Consider the following 16,232-nt stretch of genomic DNA (forward strand, 5'->3'; position numbering starts at 1 on the left):
GACATCCTTTAGGATTGTGGGGGTTTCCTAGGTATTAAAAGCTGCCACTCTGTAACTGTATGAGATACTCCATCATAGTAAACAGTGGGGTGTTATAAAAAAATGAACACTTTACAAGCCTCTGTCTATGTCAGAAAGAAAATATGTATGCATTTGCTCATCTGCTGGTGTGATTTTCCTTAAAAATGCTCTTTATTAGAAAAGCCTTTATAGTAATTAGTACATGTCATAGTTTTTCACAGGTACATGAATTTAAAGCACAAATAGGAAAAGTACAAGGGTTGCACTTCAGAAATACGGCAATGATATGAGTGGGAGGATAAATTTATTTAATTGCAGTATACGTCATTAAAAACCACTACTTGCAGGAGTCACCTTTGGTCATCATAATATTGCTCTTTATTCAGGCTGGATAAATAATGTAGATGTTAGTTGATTTGGTAAATTGTTTGTAATCATGCAGCATTTTTAATGCCGAGAGCATCTTACATTGCTTTTAGTGACAATCATTTTGATACTTGTGCACAGCTCTTTCTCTTTCTGTCTTGCTGAAGAAGATCAATGATTCCCCAGTGAAGTAACTCAAACATTTTATCATTGAAAAAGACGTGCTAAATTTCTTGGCAAGAGTGGTTGATGCTGCTGATTTACTATTTTAATTTTATGGCCGAACTATTGAACCTTTGCCTGCTGCTTCCATTTCTCGACTTCAGACCTACTTTGCTGAATGGCATAAAAGGGAAAAAAAAAGAAAAAAAAGAAAAAAAAAAAAAAAAAAAAAGAAAAAGAAGCCAAAACCTCTTTACTGTGCATGAGCAGGTGCTTTTTTTTTTCATCTTAAAGACCATCTAACAGGAAATTGGTTCTCTCTACTTTGTAAAGAGACTGGAAAAACACAGATGAATGTTTTAGGCCCTTTGCAAATTTATATTCCGTTTTCAATAACCATGTTTTGCAATTTGATGTTAGAAAACTCATAGTCTCTTTATGCAGATAGCACTCTGCGCTGCTTTATTTCAGCTTTTCATGTTTGATTGTTGTGTTGTTTAGATAGTTGATTCAGATAGAAACTACTTCAAGAAGTAGGTATTCAGACTCTTCACTTCCAGTTGGTTTAGCACCTCAAGCCAAGCACTGAATAATCCACTGATTCTTTAAAACCCAGCCATTTTAAATCAAGAAAGGGAACAAAAGATATGTCCATTTTCTTAAAACAGAAGGAAGAACTTTAACTAGTTTTCACATTATAACACAGGATTTTACAATGTGAGAATTGTCCAAGGCTAAATTTTTTGTGAAAGCATCCGTATCAGTCAAAGAGCCTATGTGAAATACTGACTAATAACAGAAAGTGAGAAGATTGTCACTGAGACAAATTCATAGCTACAGGGTAGCTGGGGACTGTAGAAGAAATGTGTTTCTAGATATGTGGTCATGCTGTGATAAACTAGATACTACAGCCTACTCAACCACGCTACAAGATTTTGGAAGATGAGTCATGTATAGAGACTCTACAGTGACCTTGAGTGAGTGTTCTCAGTATATTGAGATGTATTTTCTTGTGTTAGTAAGGCCCAGGATGAAATCTGAATATGCTGAGATTGCTGAATGATAAACATATAGTATAGTAGGAATACTATGAAAAAATGAATTCATATATTCATTTAATTTTAATTTTCATGTTTCCAGTAAACATAATAGCAAAGCAATGATATTATTCCTGTTTAGCCCTCTCTAATGCATGAATTCTGTTTCTGAAATAAACACGATAATTCATTTATTCAATAATTTTATTTTCTTTTTCTTTCAGTAACTTCTGGTCAAACTGTTGCTGTGGATACACAAGCCAGGGTAACCAAGGAAACCACCAGCTTCACACCAGAAATGCCATCTTCTGTGCTTTTGGAGGTTCCAGCCTTAGCTGACTTCAATAAGGCATGGGCAGAACTCACTGACTGGCTTTCTCGACTGGATCGAGAGATAAAAGCTCAGAGAGTGACAGTAGGTGATCTTGATGATATCAACGACATGATCATCAAACAAAAGGTATGAGAAACACTGATTTTTCAAGTTGAAAGCCTCATGATCTTTATTCCTTATCAAATTGTTTCAGCGGGGGATACGGAAGAGATGATAGACTACAGTACATATGGTGGTTACTTAAGCTACTTTATCTCATAGTTATTGGCTTAAATATTAACGTAATTAGTTGACAAACAAACAAAATGGTTCTTTAATAGTGTCCCTGCTACTTAGAGCAAATCTTTTTATCTTTCTGTTGCTTGTACTGATGGTGTAATAACAGAGTATGTGTAGCAATGGTTGAAATATGAACCACAAGAGAAAGAGAGAATTACATAATAAACTCCAGATTGCCAGGTGAAAAGATACCCTACTTCATACCTTTTCTTAAGTTGTTTTTGTAATGACTTTTTGAGAAGCTTCTGTCCTGCTGCTGTTGGGTTATGAAAAACTCCTCAGTCATCCTGAAGAAAAGAGCAGCTTGTTAATGCAAGTGTTTTGTCAGCAAAATTGCACCAGTTTTACTTATCTTTGAAAACACACTAAAAATAATGTGGAAATACATGTGCAAGAACAAAAAAGACTAGACTAACTTTGTCTACTCAGTAACAATAGAATTAATTCGTTGTTACATAGTTGAAAGTTAATTACCTGCCTTCCAGATTTAGCATTGCTCAATACAAAAGATTTGGCTTGCCTGTGCAAAACTTCGCAATGTTAAATTTACATTCAGTTCTGTTCTAAACTGAATTTAGGACTCTGTTATAAAACACTCTTTTGCTTCCTCCTTCTCCCAACAGAAAGTCTGATTTATTTTAGGGAAGATACTGACATTCTTTCTTTTTGCTTAAAGTAAAAAACAGAAGGAGAAACAGTGGACAAATATTGCCTTGTAACTATGCTAAGCAGTGTTATAGGAAGGGTGTATGTTAAAATACACAGATGTCTGGTAGGATTTATTCTGTTTGTTTTCTTAACTTCTTTTGTTTATATGTCGATTTAAACTTCTTGTTTTTGAGACTTTCAGTTCACTTTATTTTCTGCATTAGTAAAGGGTTTGTTTCATGTTGTTTAATGATGACACTGGCTAATAATATTTGCTATGTTGAATTATATAATCTTTTATTAATTGAAACATCTTTTACAAGTGATGTGTATATTTTAATAATAATTGGTAGTTGCTGCATCTCCTGTAAGACTACAAGATTAAAATAGTTGCGTTGTCATTTGAAAAGAGATCAAGAAGAATTGTCTGCACATTATCTTTCCATCTTCTTGAGAATTGCTTTGAAATTTTATATTCTGAAATACTTGGTTCAAAATTATCTGGGTTTCTTACTTTTTCCTCATTGTAGCTTATTACAGTGGCAGGCAAAAACTTTAGCTACTTTTCTTTCATAGATCTCCTTTACTTAAATGTGTGCTCATGCCACTAACTCTTGACAACTACAGTTGCCATTAATATTATACATGTTGTAAAATTGACTGGTTTATATCTGCATTTCATCTTAACTCAAAGCTGAAAAGCCAGTTAAATCAGCACTATTGTAGTCTTCCTCTCGCTTGTTTTCCTGGCTGGGTACCATCTCTTTTTTTCAGTCCCATGCTGTGCTGGTAACAAAACCAGCAGGAAAACTCTTTTTTTGTGTGTTTACCTCTCTAATTGGCTGTGCAACAGAATGTGACATTTAATATAGTCTCTGATGAAATGGAAGAATCAATGTCTAAAAATAGACTGCAGTTCTGTTAACTTGCTCCCACTTCTCTAGTGATCATCAAGAGAAGGCACTGCTTGATAGATAGAGATGAATATAGTGAAACTTTGATTCTGCTCTTAAGTTTGTCATTGAATTATTAGGTGAGTTTAGCAATCAGTTTTAGCCAGGAATTTCAAAACTGACTGTACATTTTACGTTTCACTCCCCAAAACCCTTGCTTTCTAACATGTGGAGTATCTATAGCAGTAAGTGAGCTGATGAAGTTGGATGTGTGAAAAGTCATGACAAAGATTATCTCAATTGGAAATCCAAAAGTAGTTCTTACCTTCCAAAATCTGCACATTGTATAATGAACATAGTCATGCATCCACTGTGATCGTGATTTAAAAGTCATTGAAAGTCACACTATTGTATTGTGATCTGCTTTGATAGTTGGTTGTGCCTCCACAGGGAGCTCTGTTAGCTCTAATAGGAATTCCATTTTAGTAGATTGACAACGTTTTGTTTTGTTTTGTCTTGTGCATCAGATTTTTGACTTTAGGTATAAAGTATCATTTTAACACTGCTGTCTACCTCTCATAGAAAAATTCATCATTATAAATACATATACTTCCTGAAATTGTTTTATTATAATGCATCTTAAGTTGTCTACCTAGAATTCAGAACTGTTGGTAAGCTACCAAGCCCTTACTATTTTGGGGTTTTGTTTCCATTTAATATTTCTTTCAGTACAGAGAGCTGCATTTATTATAAGAAATTGAAATGTCAAAGCAAACATTTTAAAAGCAAAGAAATCTGATATCCTAGCAACGTAGGTAACATGACATTTTCTAAACTGTCCAGGTAAAAGTAAGTGACCTTAGGTTGTCCTTTCTTTCACAGCAGCATGTAATGTTATTGAAGCTAAGTCTCTGAGGGCATTTTGGTTAGGTTCATTTCATTCTGATTGTGTCACAAGACCACAACAGCTAACTCTGACATATTTTTCCTCTGTAAAAGTTTAAGACATCATTAGCCCCCACTTGAACCTCTGCTTGGAAGTGATCACAGTGTATTGGTACTTCTGTGTGAATGGTTAGGATAATAAAGTAGCATGCACAAAGGTTAATTATGGAACAAAACAAAGCAAAACAAAACAACCATTTTAAAAAGAAAATGTTTTAGTGACAGCTTTCCTTTGTAGAAAGAAACAGAGCAACTGAAATTCTGCTAAGCAGTGCACATTCTATATAGTCAAATGAGCAAACTAAATGAGTAGTGTAATGACTGTTCATTTCAGACATCTCTGGTTAATCTTTCTGTCAAATGAGTGGTAGGTATTTCTTTCATGGAAGTGTATTATGTTTGACTTTCTGTCTGTGATTGCATATATCACTACATTCTGTGTAATTAAGGTAAAAGATACTAAAAACTTTGTAGTTAAAAAAATGTTAGCATCAGTTCCATGTTTTCATTAGGGGAAGATTATTGTAATCATCTACCTGAATACTGATGGTTTGTAGAATTTGATCCTCAAAGAAATAGATATAAAGCAGGCTGACAATAGGCTTGTTATATTTTTTCTTCAAAAAACCTTCATCTATAAATGAAGTTCAGAAGAAATAAGGATATATAATATGCCAAGATGTAAGTAGCTAAGGGACATGGCAGAATTAATTTTACACTTTTTTCATTTCATTGTCCTTACTTCAGAGCAAATAAGATGTTTTAAATTTGATGGTTAAGTAAGGGTCCTTCATAAAAGAGGAAATACAGACAGAAGAACAGGATAATAAACTATGTTTTACTGTGTTACAGAAAGATGAAAACTTTCCTTACCTAAGATGCCAGAAAGCCTCTACTCAGAAACTCTGCTTTGGCATATTATATTTTGAGGAAAGCTTGCAGTGCGAGTAGACAGATTTCTACTGAAAACAGTGAAGCATGAACGCTGTGCAAAGTGGGAAGATAGTTAGCAATTCCATTAAAAGAAATCAACTGCTGTAGTATCTTTAAATTTTGGATTTTATCCATGGATTTTGCATGCTGTCCATGCAAACTTCTCATAGCATATGTTATTGAAAACATAGCTTTTAGCTGTAGTGGCTGAAAATGTATTTTTATTTAGTATGAAGTACTATAATAATGTGATAGTGCTAATGAATTTGGCTACAGCTTTTGGTTCTGAGAGTCTAGATTGAGTCTACACTTTCAGGGGTGGCCGAGCAAATTTCTCTGAAGGAATTATCCATGTTAGACTGAGACTAATAGCCAAACCAGTTACTAAGACTTATGAGGAAAGAAGAGGAGAAGATACTTTTAGGTAATGATTTATGTCATCCTAAAGTATTCTTCCAAAAAGATATCAGGTAATTTATTTTTACTCAATTCATTTGTCAATATTCTAAAAGCAGGTTTGATTGTCCATTAGTTAAAGAAGTAAACAGAATTGGAATGAGGAGTTTGTTTTCACTATTAATTACTTAATTGATTTTTCAATAGCTGAAGATTTTGTGCAGTTGATAATAACATAATTGTAGAGGAATAATATTGGTTTATAAGCTATGCAATTAACAGGCAAGAGTGGGCTGAAGTGGCAGGTTTGAGGATGTTTTACCTATCCCTTCCCATTGGTTACATACCATGCATTTTCATAACTTCGTAGTTACACATACATTAATATTTTGATAGATCAGAAGAATGGTAAATTTTCTGTCCAAACTGTTTTCCAACATTTGTGTGTGTGTGTGCAAGTAAAAATACAGATTTCCAAATCTATTTCTCGCTTCTACAAAAGTATAGTAAAATTTGTAGTTCTGTATTACAGGGTGCAAATGGTGCCCTCTAAATAGACTCATGTTGCATTTCCATCTCTACATATCATTCATATTAGAAGTGAAAGCAATAGGTGCGGTCCTTAACTTTTAATAGGTCCTCACCTTTTAATAGGTGAGGTCCTTAACTTTTTGGCTACCTATATGTAGACAGGAAAAATTTTCATACAAGTCACATGAACATGAAAAGATCCACCTGCAGATACTTTATCTGCACTTGAAGATATCTACTATTGAAGAACATCATAGAAGATTTTACACTTACAGCTGAATGTTTTCCATTACTGTATTCTGATATGCTCAAAGTGAGTAATTCACTACTAGTCCAGAGCCCAAGTATGGTGCTAGTAAGTTGGGAAATGTTCATATTTTCAGAATCAGGTTCAGGAGCATTTTTCTACCATCCCTCTCTCCATCATGTCACACAACTTTGGTGGTTGTTTTTGAAGCTTCACATTGTCTAGGATTTTCCATATACGTATAAACACAAAGCTAGAGCCATTCCCCAGGCAACTGTTGGATCAGGAACAGCTAGATCCCAAAGCTAGAGCTGAAACTGATTCTGCAGCATGCTCGTGTTCACTGGTAGTTTTGTACGCCTCCTCCACTGGCAGAATCACAGAGATGTCATTATGACTTCAGTGGTGTGGAAAACCTGCTTTAATTCTATGAATTTCGCATATAATTTTTCACTCAAGAGACTACTGTCATAATTCTGTGCATATTTTAGAGTGGTGTTCTTCTGTTTAACATTGGAAGTCTAGTAGAATTCTGATTTTAGACAGTTGTGCTGTTAGGCTCTTTAAGAATTAATTCTAATTTATAAGTAGTACTGGAAGGATGATTTCAGTGTTCTAAGTGAATAAAATACTCATTACTGAATAGAGTCCTAAATATACTAAAATAAAGTTTGAATTACAAAATTTGTATGCTGAACAATTATTGTTATTATTTTCATAGAAAGAAGAAAAATGAAGATACATCAGCCTTTTAAGATTATTCTTAAAGGGTAGAAAATGAAGCAGGATGCTCTAGAGGGCCTGGAAATGAGTCTTTAAAGGGAAATGAGAGGGAAAAAAATAATCTTCTGTTAGCCTGAAAATTGAACCTCAAGGGATACAAAAATTGTGTCAGGAAAATCTTTGTTAATACTTTGTAGCAGATAAAGACAGCTGATATTTTAAAACAGCTTGACCACCTCATTATGGTATGTTAGAGAGTAAATTTGTTTTCTGCAACAATAAAAAAGCTGTCTAAACGCTGCATTTTGGAGAGTGATTAACAACCGTTTCCTTATTTCTCTTAAATGTTAATCACTAGGATGCGCATAAAAATTTTACCTCTAAGGGTCTGAGTCTAAACTCGTTGATGTAAAAGAGTTACTTTCATCATTTTTCAATTAGTTTTCAGTCAGGCTGCAAATCATCACTCAAACGAAAAATACCATTGCGCTGAAAGATAACTTTCCTCTGATTGCTTTTATTGTCCTATTGTGAAATAAAATGATTTTTTTTTTTCCCCAATTCCTGGCAAATAAGCTTGCAGGAAAAGATAAATTATCGTGATTAGTGCAGCTGGCATCCTGTTAGTTTCGGTGGGTAAGGGACAAGAGTGTAGAAACTCATTTTGAATTGCATTTCTGTGTTGAGGATTAGAAGTACACACTTTTCACTGGAGTTGCATTTTTCAATAGCAAATATAAATCTGACCTATCTTAAAAATATGAATGACCTATTCCATCAAAACTAGACTTTACCTCCCCTACTCTTTTATCTGTATCAACCTTTTACTGTGTATGTTCGCAGTCTGGTAGCATGTGCAACTCAGAAAAAAAAAAAAAAAAACAACAACAACAACAAAAAACAGGCCTTCTACAAGAAGGCAGAAGGTGTAAAAACTGTGTAAGACTTCATGAATTCTATGTCCAGTTGGAAAGAAAGTTGAGGTATGTTCTGGGCTGCATGTAGTTAGATCGTAACCAAGACATGAGGGAAGTGATTAGTCCCCTCTAATCAGCATCTGTGAAACTACATTTCAGGTGCTCTGTCTAGTGTTGGGCTTCCCCTTATACAAGAAAGACATGGAGGGAGAGTTGTCCTTGGCTACTGAGGCGGTCAAGGGTGCTTGATGTGTGAGTGGCCAAGGGCCTGGGCTTGCTCAGCCTGGGAAAGAGAGTTCAAGGGGACCTAGTTGCTGCATATGGCAGTTTGCAAAGGTGCACAGCAAAAGGTTGAGAGGTGATAGACACATTCAGCAGCAAAGGGAATTTGGATTAGATATTAGGAGGAAATGTTCACAATAAAGATACCAAAATACAGCGATAGGCTGTCCATGGAGGCTGCAGATTCTCCATCCTTGGGGGTACTCAACAGCGAAGTGGACAGGGCTTTGTATGACCTGAAGTGTCTCTGAATTTGGTCCTATTTAAGCTCTAAGTAAGTTAGGCAAGATGGTCTCTAAAGATCCCTTCCAGTGTAAATTATTCTGTAATAATATATCAATGCTATTTATAAAGAGCAAGGTTCTGTGTTCTATGTCTTCTCAATGAAGTACACTTTAAAGGAAGGGAAATAAGGCTTTATGCCACTTTTGCAGTCTTCCCACCTCAACTATGATTTGCTCTAAGGCCTCATACAGTTTTGACGAATCATTTTGTTTGAAGTACTGTAGTGAGGGTCTGTATTTGGCAGTTACACAAGTGTTAAGGGGCTGTATTTTTCTGTTCATGTTAACATATGTTATTAGCAGTAGTAACAGAAAAAGCTATGAGTGGTTTTGTTTTTATTTAGAAATTACAAGAAATACTGTTTCTAAATGATGGTGCAATGTATAAAATTCTAATCTAGTTGTAATCATAAAATGCAAATTAAAACTAGAGGGACTGATTGTATATTTACTCATTTTATCTGTGAAAAGATTGAGCTCTTCTCAGAGAAATAAGTTTTCCTTTGTCAGAAAATAAAAATATCAAGTCCCAGCAGAACTTCCTAATGAAGCTGATCTTGGAACACTGTTCTCTTATGTAGGAAAAGAAAACAATCTCAGAATTTTAACTAAAAAAATCTACTGTCTCAAAACGTTCACTGTTGGTTTCTCATTTTGCCAAGGATGCTCTGCTATAAACAGTGCCTAATAATAGTATAGATTCAGGGATTTGCTAGCAGATGGACAATTCCCTTTTGAGGCAGAGCAGCCAGCAGTGTCATTATCATCCTTCTCTCTGAAGGAATTGTTTCTACTAAAATTCACTGGCTTTTTAAGCTGTGAGATGTGTCAAATAACTAGTTTCTAGTGACTTGACTTCTACTGCAGTAAACTGAATTCTTGGAATTCCTTCTTCTCTTTTCCCAGTAATATTTTTTGTAATTAATTGTAATATTTTTGTGCACTTAGAGAAGTTTTCATGGAGAGTCTTCTGATGGCTAAATTGTTTCATAACATTCACGTGAAGTAATTAAGACCACTGTATGTAGAAAGCAGGTGTGCAATGGAATGCCAGGAAGAGGCAGCCACTAACTCACTAAGGCTCCTTTGAAATATTTAAATTTTATATAGAACTGCTCGTAAGTCAAAGGTGAAATTTATAGTAACAGCCATAGTGGCATAAAGGCATATTTGTTTTCAGGGGCATAATGGTCTTGAATACCAGTCTCCATTCACTAAACACTAGGCATAATGGTGGAAATCATCATTAGATTTAAAATGAATAAACAATAACTTTCTGTGGGACTGGGGAGGGATAGAAGTAATGGGACGCTGCATGTATTGGCAAGTTGGTATTTTGGGGGTCATGTTCAGAATTTGTGTTATCTTCACTCTGTTGCCCCACATTCTTCCCCACCTCTTTGGAACTTGGCTGATCTGGTTCCCATCTGACTGGAGTCCCTGTTGGTCCATTTTTTTTTTAATCATAGATTCTGCTTTTGTTTCTACTAAGCTGAATTTTGGCATGCAGAAGATGAGGATATAAAGTCTAATTTTACTTAACACCTCCGACACGTAATTTCCTTTGTTAGTGATGAACAGTATGTTGAGGAAACACTAGGTTGTGGTTTTTTTCACTTGTTAGTGGGGGAGAATTGTGTTTGTGTTTGTGTTTTGTTTTGTTTGATATAAAAACACTAGTACTGTAAGAATAAGCTCTCAAATGTTCATATCTATGGACAACAAATTTACAATGTAAATAGACAAAATATTATTTTTGTACATGACTATGTGCTCCAATGAAATCCAAGAAAATGACTGAGTCCGCTTTGAGCTTGAAATATGAAAGTAATTCCATTAAAAGAAATAAGACTATATGTTTCTCTAAAGAAAGACTTTAAAGCATTTTCCCAAATTGATCCAGAGAACACAGCACTTCAAACAGTTGAGTTCTGAAAGACTTAATTAAAAACAGAACTGTTTCTGTAGTAAATGTGGGCCATTTCACGTTATTCAGACCTGTCATCTGTCTTTGTATCTAGCCAACACAGTAAGCAAGGGAACAGATCAATTCCCAGAACTGTATTTTGCTGCTTTTGTGGACCATTGCTCTTATTGAGCTAAAAGATCAATTTAGTTTATCACCATGGCACCCCTAATGTTCATGTGCTTTCTGCTTATATGAAAGATCTTGTGCAGCTAAATGTGAGCTTCATACAGAGCAGTTCAGTCACCTCACTGAGCTCCCAACTTTCTATGTTTCTGGATTTGTTGAATCTTACAGCTGAATGGAATTCACGCTGTGGTTCATATAGTTCAAAAGTTGTAACTCTCCACTGCATTTGCTTAAGAAAATTTTTCCTGATAGCTGCTAATAAGTGAACAAATTCAATTGCTGCAGTTGCAGGCTGCTCCAAGAAGTGCACCTTAAAGAAAGGGTTTTTATTGTAAAAACTCCCACAAGAAATGGTCAATGAAAGGTAGGAAAACCATTCAAGGTGACAAAATATGAGCTAAACTCACCCACCAAACAAGAAAAATATTTAATATTTAACCATTCGTTTTTGTGTGCTTAAGTAACTAGGCAATATCAAGGTATAACTGCCAAATGTGGCTTGTTTTTCTCAATGTATACTGCATGACAGGCTCTGGTGTGGGTACCTATACTTGGTCTGACTCATCCCAGTCTTTCTGGTGGGCAGTTTCCTACTGGAAAATTGGAAGAAGCCAGCACATGGCATCAGCAGCACAGTGACTCTGTGAATAGTCTTGAGTCAGACTCATGACATAATCCTGCAAACAAAGCAGGATTCCAATAGTGTGTAACAGCTACTTCCTACCCTTCAATAAACTCCTGGATATCCAGACCAACATGACTTCTTTGGGACACCATAAAACTTACTGATTTCTCTTTGCCTCATCTACCTGTCTCCTTTGTCACCCCTGAATAACATAGCCCCACATTGTAGTTTAATCAGATTTTTGAATTAAAAAAACAAAAACAAACCTACAGAAAAAATCGTATTGTAATATTAGAAGTAGTGAAACAAAAAAAATTGTATTTTCCTATTCAAAGTGTCCCTTTTTGATGTTTTAACAGAGCAGTTTGACACTCTTTCTCTGAAAAAAAAGTAAGACGAGTACTTCTAATTGGAATAGAATCAGCTTATAATGTTTTGGAAGAAAGTGGTTCTGAAGTAACATAAATATCCTGTTTTATTTCATGTTTGTTTCACGTTGTTTGGAGAAATGTCTGTTATGTATTTGCACCAAAGAAGGTAAAAGAAAGATATCATAAACAGAAGATGAAATATAACATTTCTCTGCTTGTGGGGAACAGTGATGGTTTTTGGCCTATTGTGAGTTGCCAGAGATGTCTAACTGTGTGTGTCACAGAATCATTTATTCAAACAGACAGTTTTGAAGGTGGCATGGTGTGGGACTAGAACTCAGTGTAAACGTCCAACCTTTTAACATATGTTTGACCATATGAATGGGACTGATTTCCTTTGTGATATCTTATCACTGTGTCTTAAATTCCTACTGTGCATCACGATCAGCACTGATAGCATTTTTAACTGTTCTTATAAATCCTTCTACCTCTTCATATGTGGCCCATATGGCATAATATTTCTGTGATGAAAACCGCTATATTTGACACATTATTATAATGATATTCAGATGCAGGATTCAGCTCTGACAAAGTGATTGTGTTCTGCAAAGAAGCGGTGCATCAGAAAGCATAAAAATTCTTTCCTTATTTGTCTGTACTGTGTTTTCAGATGGGGCTTTTCATTATTCTTATTTTTTTTCCAAATCTGTCATTAAAGCATGTGATAAAGTACAACAGTACAGGTGCTAGTGAGTAAAATTGTTTCTGTGGTTACTAGGTGCTAACTCTTGAGAGTTTAAAATCAACTGCTGTGAATCAGTTGACAAAATATACTATCTCAGATTTTCCTTTCTTGTAAATATTCTTGGATTGATTTAGAGGAAAGCAAATTAATTAGTAAGCTTAGTACTAATTTATTAAAGAGGATCTTCTATGCACATCGGTGCAAGTCAGGGAGAAGTGCTCTGGATGCAGTGGAAGCTGAAGTGAGGATGAACAGAGTCATCTGACCTTTCTGAGAGGTAATTGTAAGGTGTATCATATCACATTGTTCTAATGTTGGAAACTCAAAAATGGCACTTCTGCTTACTTGTAATGGAGTGCTTGTTCCTGAACTATGCATGTCTGCAATAATAATCCACTATAGGTGCTGTTAATAGGATCAACTGAGAGAAAATGGCTTACAGAAAAAGAATGAGTGAGGTTTTGTACATGTAAATTATAGTAACGTAAGATATGTAGATGGAAAAAAATTGCTTATTTATAAGTGGTTTTGATCAAGACTTGGATCATTATTCCATGCTGGGGAAAAAAGTAGCTTAAATTGTCTCACAGGTCTTCTGGCTGTGGTTTAGAAAAGACAGAAAAGATGGGTGAACTGTTGGTGGAGAGTAAGGTGTAGGAAAAACAGGAAATTAGAATGTTAAATGTTAAACTGAAAAAGTTTGCAGGGCGGTTAGTTTGTCTCCTTTCAGACATGGTTATATAAAGATCCATATTGACAAAGTGTTAGAACTCAGTGAAGGAGAAATGTTTGTAAGATACAAACATCCTTGCTTTTTTATCTAGATGAGCCTATGCAAATATATGTCAGCGAGTTTCTCTCCCTTACTCCCTACTGCTTAATAGCAGCAGTTTTTAGGTGAGGAAGTATTCACACTGATGATGAGGTTAAATATTACTCATCTTCATGGAATACTGTCTAACAAGTATCATTCTTCTAAAATTTTCAGTTAAACATCCGAGATAAAAGATCTTGCATGATGAAACTTCTTTTATTCAGTCATGTTGGTTCATTCTGTATATTAGTTTCTGTTTTTCATGAAATTATTTTTCAGTAATTATGTTTGTGGTGAGAATTATTACATTTTGTTTAATGATGAGTATTTTTGTATAAAATTACATTGTCTCTAATCATTAGAATGATTTATACAGAAGCCAGAATTGTCTGTGGAGTCTAAGAAAGTTGTGTACCTGACTTCTAATTTCCTTGGGTACTCATTAAACTAATTCCTTTGAAATCCTTTCATTAGACAGTCTTAAAATCACAAATCTTAATTACAGTAACTTGACAGCCTTTAGAGACCTCTTATTGTATAAGTATTTTTTTATGCAAGAATTTTTTTCTTTTTTTCTTTTCTTGTCCTTTTTTTTTTTTTTCCCCCACTATTGGAACACAGAAAATGTTTTCTCTGGACTATGTATTTCACTTTATACCTGTTCCCAAAGCGCCTGGGCAGTCTGATCAGGCTTTGCTGTAGGACTGATGTTCAGGGATGCTGTTTAAGGATGTATAGGATAAAAGATTGTTCAGCTTCTTTGGCATGATGGGTAAATAGCCATTTAGGTTATGATGATTGATAATCAGATCATTTTCAACTTTCTATCCTTCTACTGTCATTGCATAATGAGACATTTTCACTATAATTATCATTTCCAGCACACAAAAAAATGTCTAAACAGCATTTTTTTTTTCCAGTAGTATCTCAGAAAGGAAAAGAATGAACAGCAGGACTCATTTTCAGTTTCCCGTACATCAAAAGAATTGTAATGGATTGTTAAAAATAGTGTGAAAACAAGCACTTTTCCCCAATACTCGACTGAAAATGATGATCTTTTTCTTTTAATGTTTTGCTACTAATTCTTCTCCTTTGAGGCATTCTCACTTCATTTCAATCCACCTCTGTAGTTTCTCCCTTCCTTTTCCAAACCTCTTTGAGTTTCTTCATTGTTGGATATGCAGGAAGGTGACGGAGTATAGATTCCTGTTCCTGTGAGAATTCTCCATAGCATATTGGTGCTCAGCAGCCTTGTCTTCTGCTTAGGAAAAGGAAAAAAAAATACAATTTGGAAGAGATTTACTGAAATAATGCTGAAATAATTTCTGAGATGGGTAAAGGTCATATGTTTCAACAACAGTTTAGTTTTACTTCTTATTTTATGGTTTGCACTGAAGTACGCTCAGATGATAAAAGATGGGAATAGCTACACAGTGCAGTAATTCTAAAAATCTTTCTCAGTTTGATATAGTTTAATGAAATCAACTCCGTCATTTAAAAATAACGATAGAAGTTGTGCCCAAAACAGTATTAAAATAAAGCATTCTATGAAAGAGATTCGTTTCAATTTACACTCCTATCCTTGCAGTTCTGGGGAGAAGGGAATAGCATTTTGAACCACACAAACTGAATTTAATGTTATGATCATGGTTCTTTCACCTTGTGGTGCAATTAGTTGCTGATGGGTGGCTGAACTCCACCAGGGTGCTCTCTCACTCCCCCTCCTCAATGGAACAGGGAAAGAAAACACGGTGAGAAAAGGCTCATGGGTTTAGGTAAGGAAGGGAGATCACTCAGTAATTACCATTGCAGGCAAAAACATACTCAGAATAGGGTGATGTAATTTATTGCCTATTATGAACAGACTAAAGCAGTGAGAACTAAAAGCAAAGCCCAAGCATCATTCCTTATTAACTGTTTTTGACCTTCTTCTCCCCACAAATGGTACAGGAGAATAAGGAAAGAAGGCTACAGTCAGTTCATAACGCTCTGTCTGTGCTGCTCCTCCATGGTCACTCTCTGCCCCAGCTCCACCTGGGTCTCTCTCATGGGACGCCGTCCTTCCCAATCTGATCCCACGTGGGCTTCCCACAGGCTGCAGCTCTCCCAGCACTGACCCAGCACGGCTCTGTACCACAGGACCTACCCTTCAGACACTGCTCCACACGGGTCCCCACGGGCAGCAGCTCCCCCAGCCTTCCTACCCCACTGTGGGCTACACCCTAGGGGCTGCAGCTCCAGCCTGGGCTGCTCCTATGGGGGTATCCATGGGCTGTGCCACCTTCTGGCCTCATCCACTGTTGCACAGTGGGCTCCTCCATGGCTGCACATGGACATCTGCCCCATGTGGTGCCCGTGGGCTGCAGGGGGACAGCCTGCTCCTCTGTGGGCCTCTCCTGGGCTTCAGGGAGCTTCTGCTCAATGCCTGGAGCACCTCCTGCCCACCCAGGCAGCCCCCACACTGCCAAAACCTTACCATATAAACCCAATACAAAGAAAACTCAGTATGCTGAAATTATTTGTAAAGCCTTAAAAATATTATTAGTTTTTTTAGTAAAGGAATGGAAGAGTGAAGACAGAAATA

The 16,232-nt window shown here is 35.9% G+C and overlaps 1 protein-coding gene across 30 annotated transcripts in view; it reads left to right on the top strand.

Annotated features, from left to right (window-relative positions):
* Positions 1–16,232, top strand: part of DMD (dystrophin) — a 1,163,614-nt gene that overhangs the window by 835,404 nt on the left and 311,978 nt on the right. For all 30 annotated transcript variants that reach the window (XR_006934806.1, XR_006934864.1, XR_006934881.1 and 27 more), the window contains one exon: positions 1,811–2,046. Coding sequence is in view for 27 of the 30 variants with exons in the window: in XM_046919009.1 (XP_046774965.1) it covers positions 1,811–2,046 (236 nt within the window). In the remaining 3 variants the exon portion in view is untranslated. The remainder of the gene's footprint in view (positions 1–1,810; positions 2,047–16,232) is intronic.

Source organism: Gallus gallus, chromosome 1 (genome assembly GCF_016699485.2).
Source record: "Gallus gallus isolate bGalGal1 chromosome 1, bGalGal1.mat.broiler.GRCg7b, whole genome shotgun sequence".
Taxonomy (NCBI): domain Eukaryota; kingdom Metazoa; phylum Chordata; class Aves; order Galliformes; family Phasianidae; genus Gallus; species Gallus gallus.